This window comes from Pan troglodytes, chromosome 9, assembly GCF_028858775.2.
Source record: "Pan troglodytes isolate AG18354 chromosome 9, NHGRI_mPanTro3-v2.0_pri, whole genome shotgun sequence".
Taxonomy (NCBI): Eukaryota; Metazoa; Chordata; class Mammalia; order Primates; family Hominidae; genus Pan; species Pan troglodytes.
Window position 1 is genome coordinate 108,045,491 of NC_072407.2, and position 26,377 is coordinate 108,071,867.

The 26,377-nt window shown below is 36.0% G+C and overlaps 1 protein-coding gene across 6 annotated transcripts; it reads right to left on the reverse strand.

Annotated features, from left to right (window-relative positions):
* Nucleotides 1-26,372, reverse strand: KBTBD3 (kelch repeat and BTB domain containing 3). Of its 6 annotated transcripts, none has more exons than XM_009424101.4 (4): nucleotides 26,215-26,372; nucleotides 25,407-25,610; nucleotides 7,778-8,022; nucleotides 1-3,358 (listed from the first exon to the last, which is right to left on the reverse strand). In XM_009424101.4, exons 3-4 carry the CDS (start codon nucleotides 8,008-8,010, stop codon nucleotides 1,753-1,755), a joined length of 1,839 nt encoding a protein of 612 aa, XP_009422376.1. In that variant the 5' UTR covers nucleotides 8,011-8,022; nucleotides 25,407-25,610; nucleotides 26,215-26,372; the 3' UTR covers nucleotides 1-1,752. The 6 variants fall into 6 exon arrangements, with proteins under 6 accessions (XP_009422376.1, XP_063640557.1, XP_508733.2 ...); XM_063784487.1 differs by having other exon boundaries at nucleotides 25,128-25,610; XM_508733.7 differs by having other exon boundaries at nucleotides 25,410-25,610; nucleotides 26,215-26,360.
* Between the last annotated feature and the right edge of the window lie 5 nt (nucleotides 26,373-26,377).

Below are 26,377 nucleotides of genomic sequence, written 5' to 3' on the forward strand. Positions count from 1 at the left end.
TCAGTGATGAAAACAATATTTATTTTAAACATACTCTATTAATATATATCCTTAAATTAACAATTCAGTAAATGCACATATAGGCTACTCACTGTGTTATGGTCTTTCTCAAATAATTTGTTTTCAAAGCCACACACACACAAACAAAAGCCTCCACTGAATTTTCCTTTTTCAAATACACAAAGTTCAGAGCCAACTACTCATGTGCTTAGATAAGAAGGCCACCAATAAATATGTCATCTAATCAGGAACAGTCCTTGATTTTTAAACTTCATGAAAATGTACTCTGATATTCCATTCTGTTTTGAAAAATACATTTGGAACTTATCGTTGCATAAATTTATATGATAAAATAAGAGAATCTTCATTTAGGTATATTTATACTTAGGAACACACTTTTAAAGAATGTGCACATTTGAGAAAGATTAACATTTACAACTGAGTGTAGAAAACTATATTTGGTTCCAGAGAAGTACAATCTACACATTACCTGAGATGTAAAGCAGGGGTCTTAAAACCCAAAATACCTTTATCTTTTAAACTGATTAAAGAAACATATACTCTTGGAAGGCAGAATCACCTACCTGAGAACAATGACAACAGTACTCTTACATTGTGTGGGTTAAAGATCAAACATCTTAACAGATGCAGGTTGTGAATACTATTATCAATATCAAAAGCCAAGTCATTTTTTTTAATTTAGAAAATAATTCACTAAGAATAATTTACTGAAGTAGTAAACCAACATAGTGCTTTATAGTTGGTATACATCATCACAGAAAATTGATATGGTACTAATTTAAATCCTGAAATGTTTTATGTAGCTCAAATTTGGATAAAGCTTAAGAAATGCCATAATAATGATCCACTTAATTAGAGGTCAATTTTCTATGTCCTTAATTAGGCTGGAACCTAGCAATGATACATAAAAAGTATTTTAGTACTACCATCCCAGAATCCAAAAATTTCCAATTGAGGGTTACATGTTAACATAAACTCAGGCCAGGTGTAACTTAGAACTACTAATTAAATCCAGAATGTTAATTTACTAAGATTGAACCAGAAAATGAGAGGGGGGGAGGAGAGAGAGAGAGAGAGCTAGAAATTGAAACCAACTGACATTGAAAACTAATCAGCAATTTTTAAAGCATTTAAGTAACTGCTAATGGCATTATAACATGGTACATTACGTTTTTAATGAAAAAATGAGTCATTAAAAAAAGTTAAACTATGTTTAGTGTACTATTTATAAAGCTGGGAGAATTATTTCTGAACTAAAAAAGGGTAAAAAGGGTACCTAAAAGAAGTTAACCAATCATCACAAATGATAGGAATTCAACAACTCATACCTGCAGTAACAATATTCTCACCTCTGATTTATTTTTTACTTCATATAAGATACAGTGTAATTCATTTTTACTCTCTCTAGAGGTTTCTCCCATCTAAACAGTACAAATCTTTTATGGACAGAGTACTTTAAAAATCAAAGTGTCAGAGTCTATGATTTGTAGTTTCATGTGAAAATACTAAGTATTCTGGATTCCCCAAGGTTAAATTATATTCAGTATAATTTTTGGTAAAATATATTTTGTATTTTAAGTTTTTGGAAACTGTTTATTCATATATGGTGTACATACATAATAACTAAAAGCAGGAATGTTTTATTTCATTAAGATGTATAGATCTTTTTACCTATCATTTTGGTTAACAAATTTACTTTAGGTTACTAGAACTGGACTCGTTTTAGAATGTTCAAGCACATAGATTAGAAAACCATGGGTCTCTGTATTTATTAAACTGAATCACCTGGCAGTAAAATTCTGTTAAGGCTCTAGGCATTGGTGAAACTTCTTCCCATTCAGACCTGTTGCTGTGGTAGACCTGCACTTCATCTGTGATTTCATCTGGTGCATAATCACCACCTAATATATAAATTTTATCTTCAATTCCAATTGCACCTGCATTAAAGCCTGCACACTCAAAAGATCCTTCGCCTTTCCAAACACAAGTGTCTGGACAAAAACTATAAACCTTATAGGTGGAAAGGTCACATATATACAGTGTACAGTTTACTGGTACAGCTTTAATTAATGTTGCATGAAAAAATTGCCCAAACTCTGCTACTAGTTCAGACCACTGATCAGTTGTAGCATTGTATTTAAAAAAGCAATCAAGTGATGGGTTAAAAGCATCTGTAATCTCTACCTCTGATCCAAGAACATAAATTACATTTTGGCATGTGCTTGCTTCTGGATAGTATATGCCTCTGGGTAATGGGCTAACAGATATCCATTCTTTGGAAAGAGGATTGTAAGACTCAACATCTAAGAGACTTTTAATGTCCCGGGATCCTCTAGTTTTTCCACCTATGACAAATAATCTATCGAGAGCCATAACTGATGTATGCATGGTTCTTGGTGTTTTCATAGTTGATACCAAGAAGAAATCATTTTTCACTGGACAGTAGCACCAGGTTTGATCAGTGGCATCATGATATGACTCGGCAATATGCAGTCGAACCGTTCGACAACATTTCCCTTTGCAACCACCTGTCAAGAATATTTTCTCTCCGTAACTCGAAAGACTAGATCCTGGCAAATCAATCAGGTGTGATTGCGGCAGTATTTTCCATGAATCAGATTTAATGTTATAGCAAAATGTATATTGATTTTCTCCATTTTCCTCAGTTTTGTGAATGAATATGTATTTCTCAGTTGTGGATGGTCGAGCATCAGGGAAGAGTCCACCAGAACCTTGCACACACTTAATTGCATCCATGATTATGTCAAAACAGTTTGTGCTTTTGAGTAAACTCTCTTCATTGAACAGACAGTCCTGAAGTGTCTCCTCAGATAACTGATGTAATCTCACTTTTTCAATCAAATGAGGCAGATACTTTTGCCTTGATTCTAAGTTATGTTTAGTCCAACTAAGGACAACTTTCAGTACCATTTCTTCTTCAGGAACATTTAATTCATCTGATTCCAGACATTTCTGTAGTACTCCAAAATTCATCTCTAAGAAATCACTGGATTTAAATAATAAAGAAAAGTGATGTTGTACAAAGTGTAATGCATGATCAAACAAACTGGTGGAGCCATAGCTATCTGATATAGATAATAACTGTAAACAATTGACAAGATTAATACTTTTTATTAAAAAGTCACTGCAAGCTTTGGATAGGAAGGAAACTTGAAGAAATGATGACAACTGGAAGAACATTTCCACATTATCATCTGTTATTTTTGTTTTTCCAGTATAGGCATAATCGAGAAATGCTTTTACTGCTTTGGAGGACAAATTAGTAATGGTAACACTTCCATCATCTCTTTCTTTCATGTTTACTTCAAACATAGCCCTGCAAAAATAAAGAACACAGAAAAACAGCAAGAATATTTTATTCCATAATTATTTTCAATATTACCTTAAAGAGGTTTCCTTACTCTTGACTTAAATATATTTATAAAAGCATATTTTAATTGCCTCCTAATTAATATCTAGATTATATAACATATTATTTATCTGCCAACAAACATATTACAAAATGCCTATATTACAGAAATGTACATTACAGCTGAGCTATAGCAACTAATAAAAAAAGACTATAAAAAGATTCAAATTTTGTATACTTGTTTATTATTAATACTATTGGGGCAAAATCTTGCTGATGGCCAAATTTCTTTATTTATGGATTAATTAGTAACAGCTGTGCTGGTGATAACTAAAATTACTTAAAATATAATTATTTAGGGCTTAGGATTTAAAAGTGTCTTTCAAATTCATCTTTGATTTCACATTAATGAAACAGAAAAGAGTACAGTAAGATACCTGATGTCTCCAATGACTCTATTGGGCGGGGAAAATTCACCAAATAAGATACATGTCTAAAAAGATATTTTATACAGTTCTTTAGGAGAAGGGGAATGTGATTTCCTAAAACTAAACAATAACAGTGTACCACATCAAGCAAAAAGGTGAAAAAAAGAAAAGTTTGGTAATAGGCACTGAGAGATGGAGATAGGCCCCCAAATTTGAATAATTAGACCAGCTTGAAAGTTCTTCATAATAAGTTTTGTTTTATTGCTACATGGTAAAGTTGACAGAATCTAAGGAACTGAGAATTTCTTTGGCTCAGTTTAGGTAAAAACATAAATTATTTGGAAATCTATGGGCATGGAACAAAATGTATTTTACTATTGGTTCTGGTTTAATAATGATTTGTATTTGTGCCAGTATTGTCCAGGATGTCTTTCTGAGCAGTGTTCCTAGTTGCCCAAAGTATTCTAGGGTAAAACCAATTTACTTATCAGAGTCTACTCAAGAAGGTAATGAAATCTATTTAAAAAGTACAACATCCAACTGAAAAATATGAGGGGACTTGCAAAATGTTACACATTATGCAGGGTTTTTTAGTAATGTATATCAATAGAAATATTAACCTGTGATAATAATTATATGGATTATTAAGACATCTACAGCAGTTTAGGATAATATTAAGAGTCCATGTAGCCCAGCTGGCTATATGGTCCATAGGGCCCAGCTGCCAGTGTATGTAGCCACTGCCACTTATTAGCTGTGTGGCCTTGGGGAGGTGACTTAACTTTATTGTGCTTCAAATTCTTCATCTGAAAATGCAGGTAACTGGTAGTATCTATGTCATTGGGTGCTGAGAAGAATAAATGGGTTAACTGATGCAAAGTATTAGCTTTTATTGGTATCATTATTTTAAAAAATGTTTTCTATCAGATTTGATGTATTTATAATTTACTATCGGCTTCCACATTTTCTTTGAGAAGACACATGTAAGATTATATTTCTATATTTCATTCTATTCATCTTAAAGTATCCAGTTAACATCTATCTCCAATTTACCATCTTATCATAAAGTATGTATAAAACGTGTGTGATTCCTTTTCAATTTCTTGTCTCCAATGACATTCCATCTCAGTAATAATTTTTGTTTTCCAAAAACACTGTAAGAGGGATATTTTCATGCATTGTGCACTTTTCTGACATTTTTATTTTACATTTTCAGTATTCCATTGAGTGAGTTTGATCATATTGTGAATTAGCAGCATTATAGGAGAGTGTAAATTGTCAAATGTCTATTACATATGTACATATTTTAATGTGAATTATGTACTCATTTAATAAAGTACTATATGTAATAAAGGATCTGATATTTTTGTTATTTAAACCAGGTAGAAAACTTTAAAAATACATTGTTCTAACAGTAATTTTAAAAACTAAAAGCAGACCTATAAAAAACTAGCAGTAAGCTGAACAAAGAAATATGTGCAAAAATTATATGTAAATTGAATAAAAAATAGCATCAAGAAGAGTGCAGGTCTATAAACTGAAATGCCTACATAAGAGTATTTTATTAGCATGAAAACATCACAGGGAAATCAAGCTGTGTGTTCACACCAGATTATTTATATTTTTGCTAGGTTTAGAAATAATAATCATAGCAGCTAATATTAACTGAATGTAGTAGGTACGGTGCTAATTATCACTTATATGTTATTTCATTTAAGCAATATAATAATTCTATGAGTTAAGTCCCATTTTTATAATCCTACTTTTTTACAAATGAGGAAACTGAGGCCTGAAGGGGTTAAGTAACTTGCCTAATAAAACATGTCTAGTAAATGGTAGAGCTTGGATTTAGATTTAGGGCATATGTATTAAGAGGCCCACTACTTAACCATTGTACCACATAGCTTCCTGTGATGAAGAGGGGACCTGAAGGATATGGGGGCAGAAAAGAGTTACATGGAAGAAAAGTTAGGTTATAAGAGAGGAGGGAAGACACGGGTGGAAATAAGAATGGCAGAGTATAAGACAGTAAGGGCCCCAGTGAAGTTCAAAGAACAACTTTGATTACCTGAGAGAAGAAATAAAAAGAATAGATGAAGACATATAGTCAAATTAGGCAAACAGCTAGTTCAAGACTGTTGTAGCCTCCATGGCCCCAGTAAACTGTGCTGCAGTACTAAGCCATTGCTCCCAATTTCAAAGCAAGAGCCCCTACAGGAACAGGTGTTTAGCAGGAAGTATGTATCAGTAAATGTTTGTTGAATGAAATCTAGCTTGTAAGATTTACTCTATAGGCAATAAGGATGAGATCTAATTAGATGGTGGTAAAAAAAAAATAAGGGTTAAATTGAGGATTCAAAACAGTATAAATTAACTTGCATATAAAATATGCATCTTAGTATTTCTATATCTTAAACCTTATTTTTTAATCAAGTTTATTGGAGATTTAAACCCTGCTTAATTCAAATTAAAATTACTTCCACAAATGAACATAATGCAAAATATTGCAATTAGGATTTAAGTTTATTGTAGTATAACTAGGAAGGCTGAAGATCAGGGTTTCACCAAAAGGGGCTTGTCTATTGACCAAGAAGCCTCACAGGATAGTACTACCTTGATACAATTAACACAGTAATTGCAAGGTCATGTGTCTGACCCTTAACCTCGCAGAATTGGAAACCTGCTGTCATCATAGTGATTACTGCAGTGTTATGAACAGGACATTCTCTTTAGGGTGATCTACATGGGAAACCAAATTATATTCAGAAGGTTGCTTAGAATTAGAACAAGCTGAGTGCTTTCAAGAAATGCCTTATAGCTAAGAAGTACTTTTCCCTAATATAAGGAGAGGATGAATTTGCTAAGGAGAGGATAAATTTTTAAATCGGTTAGAGCCTCCTCTCCCCGTAATACATGAATACAACATAGGATGGAAATTTTCCTTTCTCTCAGAGTTATTTTCTTCAAATTTTGCTTCCATTTTTGTTCAACCTGTCGTCTTCTTTTTCTAAAATAATACAACACAGGGATCCCCCAAACAAAGCTGACACCATCAAAAAAATTTCTTCTGTCCCAGAGTAGTTCAAGGGATTAATGTTCCAGAGAACTTTGGGAAATGCTGACCTGGGAAGACCTATACGTTAAAAAAAGGTAGTCTTAAATTCTCTCCTACTAAAAAATCATGGCCCAGCGCAGTGGCTCACACCTGTAATCCCAGCACTTTGGGAGGCCGAGGTGGGCAGATCACGAGGTCAGGAGATTGAGACCATCCTGGCTAACACGGTGAAACCCCGTCTCTACTAAAAATACAAAAAATTAGCCGGGTATGGTGGCGGGCACCTGTAGTCCCAGCTACTTGGGAGGCTGAGGCAGGAGAACGGCTGGAAGCCGGGAGGCGGAGCTTGCAGTGAGCCGAGATCGCACCACTGCACTCCAGCCTGGGCGACAGAGCGAGACTCCCTCTAAAAAAAAAAAAAAATCATTAGTTAATCTTGGTTCTAATTAGGTTTTTTGTTTTTGTTTTTTTGAGATGGAGTCTCGCTCCATTGCCCAGGCTGGAGTGCAGTGGCGCGATCTCAGCTCACCCAACCTCAGCCTCCTGGGTTCAAGCGATTCTTGTGCCTCAGCCTCCTGTATAGCTGGGATTACAGGCGCACGCCATTGCGCCCGGATAATTTTTGTATTTTTAGTAGAGACGGAGTTTCACCATGTTGGCCAGGCTGGTCTTGAAGTCCTGACCTCAGGTGATCCGCCCACCTTGGCCTCTTAGGGTGTTGGGATTACAGGCGTGAGCCACCGTGCCCAGCCTAATTAGGTTTTGTGTTTTTTTTGTTTTTTGTTTTTTTTTAGAATTAAAAATTACTGTTGCATGTTCTTGTGGGGGAAAACTTGAGTGCAGTATAAAATAGAACTTAATTATCCAAATCATAAAATCTGAGGCATAGACAAGGTAAAGTACCTGAAAAAGTCACTGCATGCTGCTAACACACAACGATGACACGGGATTATTTCATCTTTCATAATTATTTTGAAATCATAAAAGACATTTTGTTCTCTAAAATTCTGTAGTACACTTAAGATTTTTTGTCCATGATCTTCTGATACAAGGAAATTGTTTTTCTTCTCAGATGGAATTCCATTACAGGTGCTTCGTTGATTGAAAGCATATGAATTATCCATAGCCAATTCCATATGTCCTTAGAACTAGAATAAAAAAAAAATCACCGATGTAGTAGAGACCTAATGCAAGTTTCAGACTCCAAAATTTGCCCTCTTGATGGCAAATACACAAAAATAACCACTAAGAAAAATAATAAGACAGTAAAACTTGTTTTAAACATTTGTTTTCCTGACATTTAATATTAAATTCCTTTTGAATTTTCATAAATGTTGAGCTCATTGGAATAAAAGTATATTTTTCACAAGGGCTAACATTGAAGGCTATATAATTGTGTTAAATAGCAAAATGTACAAGTTGTATAAATAGCTTATATAGGATTTCACTACATGATTAATATTATTACTATACATAAGAGGTATTATTTCTAACATAGTTTTGAGTCTATGCCCAACACAATCCCCCTCCTTTCCAATCCATTCTCTTCCGGTAACAAAGTAGCTGTTAAAATGCTGATCTTGGACCATAAACTATATGCCTTCTGAGGTTAGGCTTTTACAAGATAATTGGTTGAAAAAGATCAGTGTTAGATTGCATTAATTAGTTATGGCTTTAGTAAAGAAGAAAAAGGCAAGCACTTTTCCAAGTTGGGCTATTTAAAAGTAGAAAGGAAAATCGCATATATCTTAATTAAGAAAGATTTTTTAAACACGAGGTCAGAAATCCAAGATAGGTAAAGATCAGATAATTGTGAATATCATGAACTGCAAATTCAGCTCTAAACATAAAAGTTGCATCATCAAAAGCAAGGAAGTGGGAAACAGAAAGGAAAAGAGGATTGGGAACTTGGAGAACCAGACAAATAGAAAACCTTGATTCTACATTTCTGTTCCAGTTATCACCCTAAAATTAGTGGCTTAAGACAACAATTTATAATCTTTAATGGTCCTGTGAGTTTAGGTGATGATTCTTGCTTGGGAGCTTTCATACAACTACAGGCAAATGGCAGCTGTGGCTGAAGCCATCTGAAGGTCTGACTGGGTTACATGTCCAGTATGGTTTCCTCATTCACGTTTCTTATGATTCAGCTGGGATGGCTAGAAGAGATGGGGATCTTTCATCTTTTTTTTGTTTTTTTTTTCTGAGAACACTTAAATATTTATTGATTCATTTAAAAAGAAAAAATTTTATATGATTATATTCGATATATCTATTTAATACACATATTCATATATATCCATTTATATACATACCTATGTATATAACTATATATAACTACAAAAATATATAAATGGATAACTGTAAAATAACTATTTTCCAAAACAAAAAAAAAGTTTCTTGAGAAGGGTTACATTGTTTTATATTTTTGCAAATCTCTTTAACATCTGGCTTAATGGAAGACAACTAGATTCTCATATCTGCTTCTTTATTCAATCTTTTGTGAAATTGTATACCATGTGGGCACACATTTACAACCATCTGATCTTTGACAAACCTGACAAAAACAAGCAATGGGGAAAGGATTCCCTATTTAGTAAATGGCCCTGGGAAAACTGGCTAGCCGTATGCAGAAAACTGAAACTGGACCCCTTCCTTACACCTTATACAAAAATTAACTCAAGATGGATTAGAGACTTAAGTGTAAAATCCCAAACCATAAGAGACCTGGAAGAAAACCTAGGCAATACCATTCAGGACATAGGCATGGGCAAAGACTTCATGACTAAAACACCAAAAGCAATTGCAACAAAAGCCAAAATTGACAAATGGGATCTAATTAAACTAAAGAGCTTCTGCATAGCAAAAGAAACTAGCATCAGAGTGAACAGGCAACCTACAGAATGGGAGAAAATTTTTGCAATCTACCCATCTGAAAAAGGTCTAATATCCAGAATCTACAAGGAACTTAAACAAATTTGCAAGAAAAAAACAAACAACCCCATCAAAAAGTGGGCAAAGGATATGACACCTCTCAAAAGAAGGATATGACACTTCTCAAAAGAAGACAGTTATGCGGCCAACAAATATATGAAAAAAATCTCATCCTCACTGATCATTAGGGTTTTCTCTTTCTTAAGCACCCTCTCCAAGTGGCTAGCTGGTGCTTCTTCACAGCATGACAGTCTCAGAGTGGCTGGGCTTCTGGCCTGAAGCTTGGTTCTCCCAGAGCGGGTGTTCCAAGAGGCCTAGGTGGAAGCTAGATACTGGAGAAGTAGTCCAAATTGTCCTACAGCATCAATTAAAGCTCCATTCCAGGACCAAGACAATCTACTGTTGTGCTATGCAATACAGTAACCATGAGCCATGTGTAGCTATTTAAATTACTTGTAAGTAAACAAAACTAAAAATTCAGGTCCCTCATTGCTCTAGCCACATTTAAGTGGTCAGTCATATGTGGTGTGATGAGTGACAATTTGTTTGGGACACAGAGTGCCCACATTTTTGGTTAAACATTACTTCTGGGTATGTCTGTGAGAGTGTTCTAGATGAGATTAACATTTGAATTGGTACACTGAGTAAAGCAGATTGTCCTCCCCACTGTAGATGTGCCTCAGCCTGTCTGTTGAAGGTCTGAATAGAACAAAAGGCTGAATAAGAAAGAACTCTTTCTTTCTGCCTGACTTCAAGCTGGAACTCAAACTGGAACTATACCATCAGCTCTCCTAAGTCTCCTGCTTGCTGACTACAAATCTTGGGTCTTCTCAGCCTCCATAATCACATGAGCTAATTCCTTATAGTTTTTCTGTCTGTCTCTCTCTCCATATATATATATTACAAACACATATACAAATATATAGTAAAAATACCTATACATATGTATAGTACAAATACATATACATATATGTGTGTGTGTATATATATCCCTTTAGTTCTGTTTTTCTGAATAAGTCAGACTAATACATCTGCCTAGTGACTACTATATTATACAAAGCAAATATAAAACATTCTCATCATCACAGAAAGTTCCACTGGATAGCCATTACACTGTGTGGAAAAATAGCGTGCCTGTGTGAATGTGTGTGTGGCTGTGGAGGTGTGTATGTGCCTGTGTGCAGGAGAAAGTAATAGGTTGTAACTGGCAGTACTGCTGGAAATCTAAGTGACTTGTAGAAATCATTTTGTGTGTAGTGTTCTGAGTAACTATGAATAGGGAGACATATTAAAAATGAGAGTGGGTATCATGGAGGAAGAGAGATAATGAAAGGCTTGGAGGTTATTTCTGAGGAAAAGGAACTAGAGAAAACAAAACCAATGTGATGGATGAAGATTAGGGCAGAGAGATAGAGCAAGAGAGACAGACAGTGAAAGATTGATTTATTATAAGCTCATGTGATAGTAGAGGCTAAGAAGTCCCAAGATCTATAACTAGTTAGCTGGATACCCAGGAGAGCTGACAGTACAGTTTCAGTACAAGTCCAAAGGCCTGAGAACCACAACAGCCAATGGTGTAAGTTTCAGTCCAAAAGCTGGCAAGCATAAGACCCAAGAGGAGTCAGTTTTTCAATTTGAGTCCAATGGCAGGAAAAGACTGATGTATGTCCCAACTCAAATAGGCAGGATAAATTTCCTATTACTCAGTCTTTTATTCTATTCAATTCTTCATTTGATTGGATAAGGCCCACCACACAGGAAAATCTGCTTTACTTGGTCTCCTGATTCACATGTTAATCTCATCCAGAAATATCCTTACAGACACATTCAGAATGTCTGACCAAATGTCTGGGCACCAGATGGCCCAGGCAAGCTTATAAATGAAATTAACTGTCATGACAGTTCAAATCTTGACTTAACAATGTTGATAACATATGACCCAGGATAGAAAAAGAGTATTTCAAATTACAGTGAGGCATAAAGACAATTATATATGGCTAATGTCCCAGGACTAATTCTTTACCTCACAAGGCATCTTCATAAGTCACTTGTAAGACTGTTTTTAAAATTATGCATGTTTTCTCTTCTTTTCTAATATTTATAAAATACACAGATGTGAAATATTAGTTTGTATAAAAATCAGACATCTTCCCAAGAGTATGATATAATGTTGTTAAATAAGATGGCTATTAGCCTGAGGTTACCCTCTGTAGCCAGCCCTCTTATGTAAGAGAACTGAAACTTAACTTGGAAACATTTATTGTAACTGACTTAAAAACCAAAAACCAAAAACAAGCCTTAGCCAATCACAAACAGCCAACCAACCTGCTGGTTACAAATAGGGAACTTCCATCAGACAATATCCAAATAAGGCAAATGCCTAGCCATAGTCAATCAGGTAATTTCTCTACTTTGTTTCCATGTTCAACCTATAAAAGCTTGCTGGTCACACTGCTGGAGTGGAGCTCTCTGAACCTCCTTCAGTTTTGAATGCTACCTGATTCATGAATTGTTCTTTGCTCAAACTCCGTTAAATTTTATTTATCTAAAGCTTTTATTTTAACAATGCGAAATGAAAGAAAAAGTAGGGCATTAGAATCAGGCTTGAGTTCCAATGCTGGTTCAGTATTTACTTGTGATATATTTGAGGTAAATAACTTCTAATTTTTTATTATTTTCATCATTTGTAAAATGCAGATAAACTATATCTATCTAGTTGTGTTGTTGAGAATATTTTAAAAAATACATAATTGGCTGGGCGCAGTGGCTCATGCCTGTAATCCCAGCACTTTGGGAGGCTGAGGTGGGCAGATCACACGGTCAAGAGATCGACACCATCCTGGCCAACATGGTGAAACCCCTTCTCTAATAAAAATGCAAAATTTAGCTGGGTGTGGTGGCGCATGCCTGTAGTCCCAGCTACTCGGGAGGCTAAGGCAGGAGAATCGCTTGAACCCGGGAGGTGGAGGTTGCAGTAAGCCGAGATCCCAACACTGCACTCCAGCCTGGTGACAGAGAGAGACTCTGTCTCAAAAAGAAACGTAATTTAGCATATAATGTGTGCAAAATAAGTGGAAGTTAAGGCTTATTTTCTAAGAAACTTAACAGAAAAGACAAGCAAATCATTTAATTGACATTAATCAATAAGTTTACACTTATAAAATGGTGGAGGAAGGGACAAGAGAAGCAGCTCTCTAATAATTCCTAGGGCATAAGAGCGAAGTTGAACACAAGCGCTATCATTGCAAAGGTGTTTAATCTGGAGTGTCAGAATCAAAGGAAATAATAAAGAATTGGTGGGAGATTTGTGCCAGCCTCCCTAACTCCAAGATGATGAAAACAAATGTTTAAAAGAAATAGCCAGGGACCGGGAGTGGTGGCTCACCCCTGTAATCCCAGCACTTTAGGAGGCTGAGGTGGGTGGATCACCTCAGGTCAGAAGTTCAAGACTAGCCTGGCCAAAATGGTGAAACCCCGTCTCTATGAAAATACAAAAATTAGCCGGGCATGATGGCAGCTGCCTGTAATCCCAGCTACTTGAGAGGCTCACCGAGAGAATCGCTTGAGCCCGGGAGGCAGAGGTTGCAGTGGGCCAAGATCATGCCATTGCACTCCAGCCTGGGTGACAGAGTGAGGCTCTGTTTCTAAATAAATAAATAAATAAATATAAAAGGAATAGCCAGGAAGTATTTATACTATGCAAAAGGGCACGCAAAGCAGATAAACAGACAATATGATTGAAAACAGTCTATACTAGTTTGACAGAAATGTGTTAAAGCTGTGCAAAGGATCAAGGTGTCTTCTCAGTGTCACAGTGTAGCCAAGATGTTACTCCTGGTCTCATTCTCCAGTCTAGTGATGAGCTCGGGCATCCATAACCTATAATAGTATTGTAGGGAATCTCTATGGCCTGTCTAAAATAACTACAGAATCGGGTGACTCAGTCCAGATTGCATGGATGCCCCTTGAAATCGCTCTATATTTTCATCCACTAAAAGATATGTATTTAAATCCCTCTAATGTGATAGAGGAAGTTAGACACTGAGGATCAAAAGATAGGTTATCTCCTACAACCTTATATTCCACTGGATTTCTAAAAGTTCTCTGGAAGATTAGAATAATAGATGTTGGCAAGGATATTTTATCAACATGTAACATTCTAAAGAAGTAATTACTACCCCGTCCTCCAGGCTATCCAGTAGGGGAGACATGGGGAAAAGGATGTAGGGTAGATACTGAATATTTTTTTCACAATGGTTTTGTTCAAAAATACACAATAATTTTTGTATTTTTAGTAGAGACAGGGTTTCACCATGTTGGCCAAGATGGTCTTGATCTCTTGACCTCGTGATCCGCCCGCCTTGGCCTCCCAAAGTGCTGGGATTACAGGTGTGAGCCACCACGCCCAGCCTGTTTTTGTTCTATGCACGATCGATATGTACACGTTATCTGTGGAGCACTTGCTACATACCCAGTGCTGGTCTAGATGGATTGAAAATATAGTGGAAAATAGAATTTGTGAATGACACAAAGTGAGCAAGGTATATGGTTGAGGAAGAATTCACATGGAACAGTGACAGAAATAGAGGAAAACCAGGAGAGGCAGTAGAAACTAAGGGAAGAGAATTTCAAGTATGAAGTTGTTACCTATATCATCAAAAGGTGATGGGAAAAAAGTCACTGATGATTTGGGGTAAAATAGGGAGAGAACAGATTAGAGTGGAGTTAAGTGGAAATAATGGGCACAATTTATAGACATTATTCTTTTAAAAAGTTCATCAAGGCTGGGTGCAGTGGCTCATGCCTGTAATCCCAGCACTTTGGGGAGCCGAGGCAGGTGGATCACCTGAGGTCAGGAGTTCAAGACCAGCCTGGCCAACGTGGTAAAACCCCGTCTCTACTAAAAATACAAAAATTAGCCAGGCGTGGTAGTGGGCACCTATAATCCCAGCTACTCAGGAGGCTCAGGCAGGAGAATCGCTTGAACCCAGGAGGCAGAGGTTGCAGTAAGCTGAGATCACACCACTGCACTCCAGCCTGGATGACAGAGCAAGACTGTCTCAAAAAAAAAAAAAAAAAAAAAAATTCATCAGGTGGGGCCTAGAGGAGCATGTAGATACCAGGAAATTTTGTTTTGCTTTGGTATAGATGGGAGAAACTTGTGCATGTTAATACACTGAAAACAAAGGGCATATATGGAGGGAAATTTTGACAATGATCACAACAATCTAAATTCAATATCTACATCCACATCATACAGCAAAATGTTTTGGACCTTTAAACCAATAAATTGGAGAACAATACTATACAGCAAAACTTCTATTTCTGTTGACAGGTAAACACTGATAGGCAAATAAATGGTTCCGTTTCTAGCCATTTATTTGTTTAGTTGTTTAGTGATATAATAAGAATGAAGGTACTGGGATTTATCATAAATAATTTATACAGTTATTTCATCCAACACTCATAATAATCCTTTAAGATTGGTATTAATAATTACTTTTTCAAACAGCAAATTGAGGCTCAGAGATTAAATAACATGCCTAAAAACATAAAACTAGTAGAAACATGCTTGTTCCACTAAATGTCCATGTTATTTCCGAAATGAATCATTCTGATCCTGGATTTTAATATCAAATGAAAGCTCAGAAAGCAATTTTAGTGCTCTTTAGATCCAACTATAAATGTACTTGTCAAAAGTTACCACAGCAATTTAAGATCATTCTTAATAAGGATGACATACATGATAATACTAGCTAATATTTGGTAAGCCAGTAAGCTGTGCCAGGCACTGGCCTACAGAGTTCACATAGTATTTGATTTGATTCTTAAAAATATAATCCCTATTAAAAAAAAAAACAAAAAGACTGTGCTTCCAGTAAGGTTTAGATGTATCTTTCCCTATTTCTCCTGCTAAGTACAAAAAAACAAAAACAACAATAACAAAAAACCCTGGAGGTACATATAAATATAAATAAACATATATATACATACATATGAAGACAAATAAATGAAGATGATGAAAAGTGGAAAGATGAAATCAGACTGACTAGTGATCTGAGGAACAACATATTGGTGAGTTCCCTGGGTTTTCCTTTTGCCTAGTATGTTCTAGATCCTACAAAAGCTGCAACCCTGATACACCAGTGGGCACACACACAAACAGCCCCCAAACTGCCCTCTTTAGTCACAGAACCAGAAAAGGAGCAACCTAACAAGACAAAAGTTTTAAGGAAATAACCACTCCACCACAGCAGAAGACCACACAAAAAAATTCTGGCTCTATACCCACCCAAGCCTGCAAAGGTGCAACAGAGAGCCTAGAATTTCACTAATGACAGGCTATAATGAGGTGCTTCTATCATTCTCCTCCTATCCCCCCAACTAGAATGATATTGGAGAAGGCTAAATAATCATTAAAACATCTATGCAGGCCAGGCACGGTGGCTCACACCTGTAATCCCAACACTTGGGGAGGCCGAGGAGGGCAGATTACCTGAGGTCAGGAGTTCAAGACCAGCCTGGCCAACATGGTGAAACACCTCTCTACTAAAAATACAAAAATTAGCTGGGTGTGGTGGCGGGCACCTGGAGTGGTAGGCTCCCAGCTACTCAGGAGGCTGAGGCAGGAGAATTGCTTGAACCCGGGAGGCAGAGGTTGCAGTGAGCCGAGATCGTGCCACTGCACTACAGCCCGGGAGACAAGAGCAAAACTCCGTCAAAAAAAAAAAGGTCTATTCAAAGAGATAACATTCATAAGTCACTATAGCTAAATCAAAATTAAATTCTAAAAAAAGTTCAAGTAAGCCACAGGAGACAAGACAGAAAAAACAGAAATAAAAATAGAATAAACAGAAAACAGAAAATAAATTACAGACTTCAATACTGACGTTGCAATAATTGCAGTAAATGTAAGTGGTCTACATATACCAATTAAAAGATAGATTACCAGAGAAGATTAAAAAGTGACCCAACTTTATGCTTCCTACAAGTAAATTCACTTCAAATATAATAAGTAGGTTGAAAGTAAAAGGATAGGAAAAGATATACTATGCAAGCATTAATTAAAATAAAGCAGGCATGGCAATATAATTACAAGATAAAGTAGACTTGAGGAAGGGAAAGGAATATTATGTAATGCCCATCCACCACCAAGAAGACTAGCAGTCAAAAAATATATATGCACCAAATGATAGAGCTGTAAAATATGTGAAGCAAAAACTGATAAAACTGAAAAAAAATAGACAAATCCACTATTATAGCTGGAGACTTCAACACTCTTCTCTCTAAAATTAATAGAACTAGACGAGAAGTCAGTAAGCATATAGAGCTCAACAACACCATCAATCAACAGAATCTAATCAACATTTATAGAAAACTCCACCTAACAACAGCAGACTACATATTCTTTCACCACAATGAAATCAAACTAAAAATCAATAACAAAAAGATAACATAAACATCTCCACGCACTTGGAAACATAATAACACACTTCTAAATAATCCATGGATCAAAGAGAAAGTTTCAAGTGTAATTTAAAACATACATTGAACTGAAGAAAAACTAAAATACAATATATCAAAATGTGTATGATGCAGCTAAAATAGTGCTGAGAGGAAAATTTTTAGCATTAAGTGCTTACATTACTACAACTCACCCAATATGAAATATATAATTTGAACAGCCCTGTAACCATTAAGGAAATTAAATTTACCAAAAGTTTAAAGAAGAATTAATACCAGTTCTACACAACTTCTTCAAGAAAACAGAAGCAGAAGGAAGATTCCCAACTAATTTTATGAAGTGAGTATTACTGTGGTACTCCAGACAAAGACGGTACCCAAAACAAACAAACAAAAACCAAAATCCCACACTATGGACCAATATACTTCACAAATATAGACGCAAAAATTGTTTAAAAAATATTAGCAAAAAATCAGCAATATATAAAAGGAATTATACACTATGGCTAAGTAAGTTTATCTAAGGATGTAAGGCTGTTTCAATATTTGAATACCAATTAGTGTAATTCATCCTATTAGGCAGCTAAAGAAGAAAAAACACAAGACCATATCAATTGATGCATAAAAAGCATTTGAAAAAATACAACACCCAGTTATGGGGAAAACTCTTAGCAAAAGAGAAAGAGAGGGGAAAAGTTCCCCCTTCTCAACTTGGTAGAGAAAAATCTACAAAAAACCTATAGATAACATTATGCTAAATTATGGAATGCCTTCCCCCTAAGATGAGGAAAACAGCAAGGATGTCCACCCTTACCACTGCTATTCATCATAGTTCACACTTATTTAGAAGTATATTATTCAGTTTCCAAGTGCATGTAAGCTCTAGCAAGCACACTAAAACAAGAAAATTCAATAAAAGGCATATACATTGGAAAGGACGAAACAAAACTGCCTCTATTTGCAAATTCCAAGATAGTCCATGTAGAAACCCCAAAGGAATCTACCAGAAAAAAACCTCATAGAACTAATCAGCAAGTTCAGCAATGCCACAGGACACAAGAGCATCACACGAAAATCAGTCATGTTTCTATATACCAGCAATAAACACATAGAAACAAAAATTAAAACAAAAACAAAAATTAAAAGTATAATAGTTAAAAAAAAAGAACTGAAAGAAATACTTACGTATAAATCTAACAAAACATGCACAGGACTTGTATGCTGAAAAATATAAAATGCTAAAAAAAAAATCAAAGAAGACTAAAATGGAAAGACATGCCATGTCTGCAAATTGGAAAAGTCAACTTAATAAAGATGTCCCCTTAATTTCCTCCAAACTGATATAAAGGTTTAACACATTTTTTATCAAAATCCTGGCACAATTTTTTGTATATACAGATGAGATTACTGTAAAATTTATATATAATGATAAAGAAAATAGAATATCTAACACAACCAAAAAGAATAATAATGAAGGAAGTATCAGTCTACCTGATTTCAAGACTTACTATAGCTATGGTAATCAATACTGTGTAATATTAGTGAAAGGAGAGACACATAGATCAGTGGAATGCAATACACAATTGAGAAGTAGCCCCATACAGTACAGCCAAGTGACTTTCGACAAAGGTACAAATGCAATTCAATGGAAGAAAAAGAATCTTTTTTAACAAAAAATGCTGAAGAAAATGGATATCCACAGGCAACAAAAAAATGAACCATGACCTATACTTCATACTTTATGAAAAAATTAACTCAAAATGGGTCATAGATTTAAATGTAAAATATAAAACTTTTAGAGGCAAATACAGAAGAAAATCCTTGTAACCAGGGTCTCATTAATGAGCTCTTAGACATCAAAAGCATAACACATAAATGAAAAAAATTAATAGATTGGATTTTATATCAAAATTATATTTTTCCTCTGTGAAAGTCCCTTTATTTAAGAGGATGAAAAGACAAGCTATGAGCCAGGAAAAAAATATTTGCAAACTGAATCTAATAAAGAAATAATCTATAAAGAAATCTGAAAACTTACCAGTAAAAACACCAGACAATTCAATTTAAAAAACGCGCAAAAGGCACAAAGAGATATTTCACCAAAGAGAATATACAGATGGCAAATAAGCACATGAAAAGATGTTCAACATCATTAGTCATTATGGAAATGGAAATTAAGACTGCAATAAATATCCCTAACCATCTATCAAAATAGCTAAAATAAAATATAATGACAACACCAACTGCTTGAGGGCTTGCAGAGACACTGGATCACCCATACATTGCTGGTGGAAATAGTTTGGCAGTTTCTTAAAAAAACTAAACATACACATACCATATTACCCAAGAATCATGCTGCTGAGCATTAGAAATAAAAGCTTGTGTGTGTGCAATAGCCTCTACATGTTTCATAATGCTTCATTTGTATAGCCAAAAGCTGAGGGCAACCAAAATGTTGCACAATAGGTGAAAGAGTAAACAAATCATGGTACATCCATACCGTGGAATACTACTCGCCATTAAAAATGGACGAAGTGTTGATACACATAATTTAGATAGGTTACAGGAATCTACGCATGTGAGAAAATTACAAGAAACTATACACACACATTGTACCAATGTCAAATTCCTGGTTTTGATCTTTTACTAGAATTATGTATGCACCCATATGGGGAAACTGGGTGAAGGGTACATGGAAACTCTATCTTTACAACTTCTTGTGTAATTATTTTAAGATATTAAAAGATAACAAAAGATTAATCAATTCAGAAACTATTTTGATGTTCCAGCTTTCTTGCTCAAAACATAGAAAATGCAAATAAAACATACTTATTTAATTGGTATAAAATCATTCCTCTGTATTGTAAAATAAGTGGGAAATAAAACAGTAAAAAGGTGACTAAAGGAGATACTTCCAAAAGAATAAAAACTGTATTTCTGCATAGTGGCATAGGTCCTGAGAATATCAATTTTAAAAACTCTAACCACAAACACTTTTTAATTAACTTTATTGTCATGAAAATCATGTATGTAATTTAGATCTTGTGTTGGATTAAGTCAATTATTGAGCCTCATGGTTCATGAATAAGTGGACCACATGATGTAAACACAGTTATTTTTATTTCTATAAATAGTAACAAAAACAAGTTTTACTTGAAAATTTCAACTATCCTAAAATAATATAAAGAATCACAGATAGCTATTCACTTTTATAACACTGTTTTTAAAAAAAGTCTGCCATGTATATTCTATACAGAATGACAAATCTAAGGAGCTGAAAATTTCCATTTCTTAAATTTCATTTGAGTAAATCCTACTTGTATAAGTGTATTTTGCAAATAACAAAGAATATGACATTTGGAACTAGAGAAATAGTCCTAAATGGTTCATCACTTATTAGTGACTCCTACTTAGGCTCTCTGAGGCTTTGGCTTTCTCATCTGCAAAGTGGACACACCTATGACACTGGACTGTTGTGAGACTTAAATGATACAATGAATATTAAGTTAATATCATCAAATTATATGTAAATATTAATGATTAAAATCAATAACATTATTAACAGTTAAACAATTCTCAATTCTTGGCAAAAGATTTATAAGGCAATTATTTTTCTTCAAATATTCTTCAAATTCAATTATGCTATTTCGTTGATTTTAAGACACAAATTTTTTCACACTTATCTGAAACTGACAGGCATCTTAAAATCACTCTGGTTGGGTAGTAGTCATGACATATTTGTCATTACATGTGTATTAAATTTGAAGAATGGATATCAGTGTGTTGGAAGAAAACCTTGGAGATAATAATGGACATTGGTTTAAGAAATGATATATCACTAATGCTCTAAACAGAGAATGATATTATGAAAATAAAACATGGACACAGAGACTCTGAGTTGAAAATCAATGAAAAGACACTTTGAATGTTAAGAAGTTTTAGGAATGCCTCAGCCAATTAATTTTGCTCATATTGTTCTTTGTATGTAGGTGCAAGGGTGTTATATGATTTTTTTAAAAGGGGGCTCTTTGCATGAGTAGAAAAAATTCTTAGTGATAAAGAGTTGTGCCATAGTTGGCATATTTTTTCTTAGTAGTATATAAAATAGTGTACTTTTAAGATTACACCCCAGCTTCAATGAAACACCTTCCTGCCCAAAACACTGACTCAATTTTTTAAATGATTGTTATTCTTTTTTTTAAAAGCCTTCCATTAAAACTTGATTTAAAGAATTGAATGAATAAAGGTAGAAGAGTCAAGCCTAAGAACCAAGCCTTTGATAAAAATCATACGCCACTTGATAAAAGTAGAACGTTAAACTAAAGCTGTGCTCTGCCTGATCTGGGCTTTGATTTCACTGGGTCCTACAGTGATCTTAGTTTCGTCACTGATGTTTCAATATACAGCATGATTTCTGGCCTATTTTAGTAAATATTTATTATAGATGCTAAGTATATGACAAGCACCGAATTAAGCACTAGAGATATAAAGAGAATAAAAGACAGACATGGTCCCTGCTTTTTCCTTGTCCAGTATCTAGTGAAAATGACATAATAAATAAAGTAGGCAAATAAATAATTACAAATTTTTATAAGTACTGTGAAGACACAAGTAGGAAGTGGAAATAAAAATGAACAATGGGGCATTCAATTTCAGACAATAACAAAAGGGGTAACAGGGAACACTTATACAGTGCTTATCATGTGCCATGCTTTGTACTATATTTTTTGTTTGTTTTTTTGAGACAGGGTCTTGCTGTGTCACCCAGGATGGACTGCAGTGGCAAGATCACAGCTCACTGAAGCCTCAACCTCCTGGGCTCAAGCAGTCCTCCCACTTCATCCTCCTGAGTAGCTGGGATTTACAGGCGTGCATTAGCACACTCAGCTTTTTATTTATTTATTTTTTTATTTTTTTTATTTAGAGATGGGATCTCACTATGTTACCCAAGTTGGTCTCAAACTCCTGGCCTTAAGTGATCCTCATGCCTCAGCCTCCCAAAGTGCTGTTGACTACAGGCATGAGCCACCATGCCTGATCCCATGCTATATGTTTTACACATATTCTTTTAATCTTCAAAAAAAAAAAACTGGATAAAGTAGATACTTATCTTTATTTTACAAACAGAGAAAACAGGCTTTGATAATTTAAGTAATTTGGCTAAGATCATATAGCAAGTAAGCAGGGAGTTGGTATGTGAACTCAGTTTGGCTCAAGAGCCCTTGCTTTCAGCCACTACAATATTAGGGAAAGCCTTTCTGAAGTGTCATTTGAGAATTGAATGATAAGAAGGTAAGGGGTTAGTGAGAGAAATCACATATAAAGCCCTACAGGGGTAAAGGAGTCCTTCAGTTTTAGTAAATTAAAGGCGGCCAGTGTGGCTGGAGTAGTTAATGAAAGGAAGAGGGTCAGGAGATAGGGCTGCAGAAGGCAGTTGCTACCTCAGTCAGGATGCTATGGGTCACAGGAGCTGGGATTTTATTCTAAGTGAAATAGGAACGACTGATTACTTTAAATTGGACAGTGACGTGACATCATTATTTTAAAAAATATTTTTCTAGCTAATAAGAATGAATTGAAAGGAGGTAAGAGAAGTAGGGTCCAAGTCATTCATTTATTCAACAAATATTAGTTTATGGAGTAACAAATATTGTGGCAGGTACTATTCTAGATACTAGAAATACAGCTAAAAACAACACAGACAAGGTCCTCTACCCTGGAGTCTACTTTAGAATGCTGAACACCCCCCCACACACACATACCCCTTCCTTCTCATACATTAAGAGCTTCTCCCACCCTACTAGACATTTTCCATTAGCATGCAAATTCTAGTATCTTCCACCTTTAAACAAACATCAAACAAAAATCTGTCCTTTGACCTTTTATTCCCTCTAGCTACCATTCCATTTTTCTACTTCCTAAATCCAGAAAAACTTCTTTAAAGGACACTCTGTGGTAGCATCACCTCCATTTATCGTCTCAACCCACTACAATAAAATTCCTTTCTTTTACTCCATTAAAACTGCCCTTGTCAATGTCACCACACTACCATCTTGAAGCTAAATTCTCACTTCTCTCTCCTCATCTTATTTCACCTCTTAGGATAATTCACACTGTTAACTAGTCCTTGAAACACTCGTCTTTTAGTTTCTGTGCCACAACATTCTTCAGGTTTCCTACCTTGCTGGCCTCTCCTTCTCAGTCTAATTAGAGGGCAATGTAACATAAGAATTAAGGGCATAGATTTCTAGATTTAGCTCTGAAAGCAAGTTGTGCTTATGGCATAGAAGACATTGGAAGAGAGTGCTCCCCTTTCTCAGGCAGGCTAGAAAACTGATTAGTATTTCAGATGAAAAATGATGGTGGGTTATACTAGATTGTTAACAGTGGGAATAAAGAGAAATAAATGGATTTTTCTGTATTTTAGAAATAGAGCCAAAAACACTTGGAGATGGATTGGATATAGGGAGTCAAAGAAGAGCAGCATCATGGTTTCTTCCTTGAGAAACTGGTAGAATTATGGAGCTATTCAAATAAGTCTTGGGGGAAAAAAGAAGGGTTTGAGGTAGAATAAAGTTTGTGACCCAATAAAAAGTTAGTGAGTATATCTAAAAAACACCTAGACTTAGAGATGATCTCATCCGATGCCTTTCCATTGAAATTAATACCTGGAAGAGGTTATGTCACGCATAGGATCCTGTGTGACCAATGTCACACAGACAATTGGTGGTAGAGCTGGAAATAGAATACGAGTCCCTCAGAATCCTGCTAAGAAGCCACAGATCAGCACCAAGCAAGATGATCATTACAGACTGAGTGAGCCCCTATTACTTTAGTCCTCTTCTTCCCCTGACCAATGCAGTAAAAAATATTTTAATAAAATTGTTGGGTTCATTTAATATAGTTAAGCAAGTTATGAACTGCATATTTATATTTCCTTAATAAAAGTGAGGGAAGTAAAGGCAGATAGAATATAAAAAGCAGTGTTACCCTTGACAGTAATAAATCTATTGTGGAGTCATTAATAACATTTACTCATGTATACTATTTGTAAAAGGTATACATGACATTCCCTCTCAAGTACTGTACATTCTATTTTGCAAGATAACACACATGAAAATAATTCAGGACAATAGGAGAGACGTCATAAGGCAATACTAGAATAACTGCCAAATGAATTACATAAACAATACTGTTTTGGAAAAAGGTACTCTGAAGTAGGCCGTAAGAGAAGGTTTAAGCTAAGCTCTGGAGAATTTGTAAAACCACACAGGGAAGGGGATTAAACAAACCTATAAAATATGTTCACAGGGTGATAGGTTTGGGGCTGAGGTTTGGAAGTGGAGAGAGTAAGCTATTTTAGACTAGGTGAACAGAGACATTCTGTTTGGTATGAGATTTGAGCCTGAATGATACAGAGGAAACAAGGAATGTGATAATGGGAGAAGGGGAGAATATTCTAGATTCTAGACCAAGTACAAATAATCCCTACGTTACTGTCTGTGTATTAGGCTCCATAGATCTAATACACAGAGATCTTGCTCGATGGTAAAATAATGGGATATGAATTCCTGAATTTAAACAAATTCTCTTTCTGAGCTCATTGTCTCCATCAGTAATAACTAGTGCACAGAACATGTGCAATAACGTACACAGAAGTGTTTTGGAAACAGAAACGTAATGTATCAAAGTTATAAAAATCAGTTTAAAACGACAAGAAGGAAAGGTTATATGATTCTTAGTTAAAAATGGAGAAGCGAGTTATGATCATTGCTGATATGGGTATTAGTATCACTTACATATCTTTACACTGTCTCTTATTGTACTTTTTATGCGTATGATTTATTTGCCTTACCAGATTGTAAGCTCCCTGCAGCTGGCAAGCAGATTTTCAATATGGCAGCTGACACAGGCTTTTGGTTAGCTAAGATGATATATTAAGCCAATAATTCGTTTTACTGTCCTTTGGGGATCTGAATTTGTGTGTGTGTGTGCTCAGAATCCCATCTACTTTCGAGGGATTCGGGGGGCTTATGATATCACGAAAAGTTAATGAAGACAAGTATAGATAAAAACATAATAGAACCCATCTTAAATAGGACAGAAATCATAGGCAGGTAATTGTGTTAATTACTACCGCTGGCCTTTGGCTGATATTTCCGGACAGTCAGAGGAAGAAGGAAATCGGCTGAATCCCGCAGTACCGCACTTTAATCGACCTCCAGGTAGTCATTTACAGTCATCTGCAGAGACCAACTTTTCCCTGGACCAAAACCTGCAGGGCACTTGGATCGCGTGGGCTTTCATACGAGAGTCAACAACAGCCTACACGGAACAACTAAGGAAACAGACATACATCAATATGACCCTTCGCAAAGTCTGAGAAAATAACTGAGCAAAGTTATTTACTTGTTTCTGCTGCTGTTAGAGCAAGGACCTCTGTCATGATGGAAACACTGATGCCTCAACAATGGAATCCTGTTTTCTCGCTAGTGCTCTAGCCCAGGCTTGGCAATAGCAAAACAGCACCTGGGTCGCTTCATCGCCCCAAATAAACAGCCAGCATTAGCTCAGCTGCTCGCTGGCAGCCTCGGATCCAGGCGGGGTCGGTGTTGCGCACTGGGGATAGTGCCTCTGCTCGGCCTTCGGAGGGAGGGTTTCAGGTAGGCTGCTGCTAAGGGTCGGGAGCGTACTGTGTGAGGGTGGGTCTTAGGCTGATGCGGATGGGGGCAGGGAAAGAAGCAACTCAGGGCTGATACGTTGCACAACTGCAGGGGGCACCACTGCAGACCCCCTCCTAGAGATGGAAACCTCTCGTGCCCCGTACACGAAGCAGCTGAAGCCAAGGACATTCTCTTCTCTGTGGGTCACAGGGGCCAACTCAGACCCCGAGAATAAGGGCTACCATCCCACTCCTCCCTCAGACCCCGGAGCTCACCCACCTGCAACTGCAGTCTCCGAAGTCTCCACCCCAGTCTCCCTGCCTCCAGAGGACTGGTTGCGATTGGCCTGCACCGCTGTCCCGTTAACTCTTCCGCAAGTGTGAGTGGCGTAACTGTCGGGCTCTTGGCCTTGGTCCCGCCCTTCGCTCGCCTCCGCCGAAGC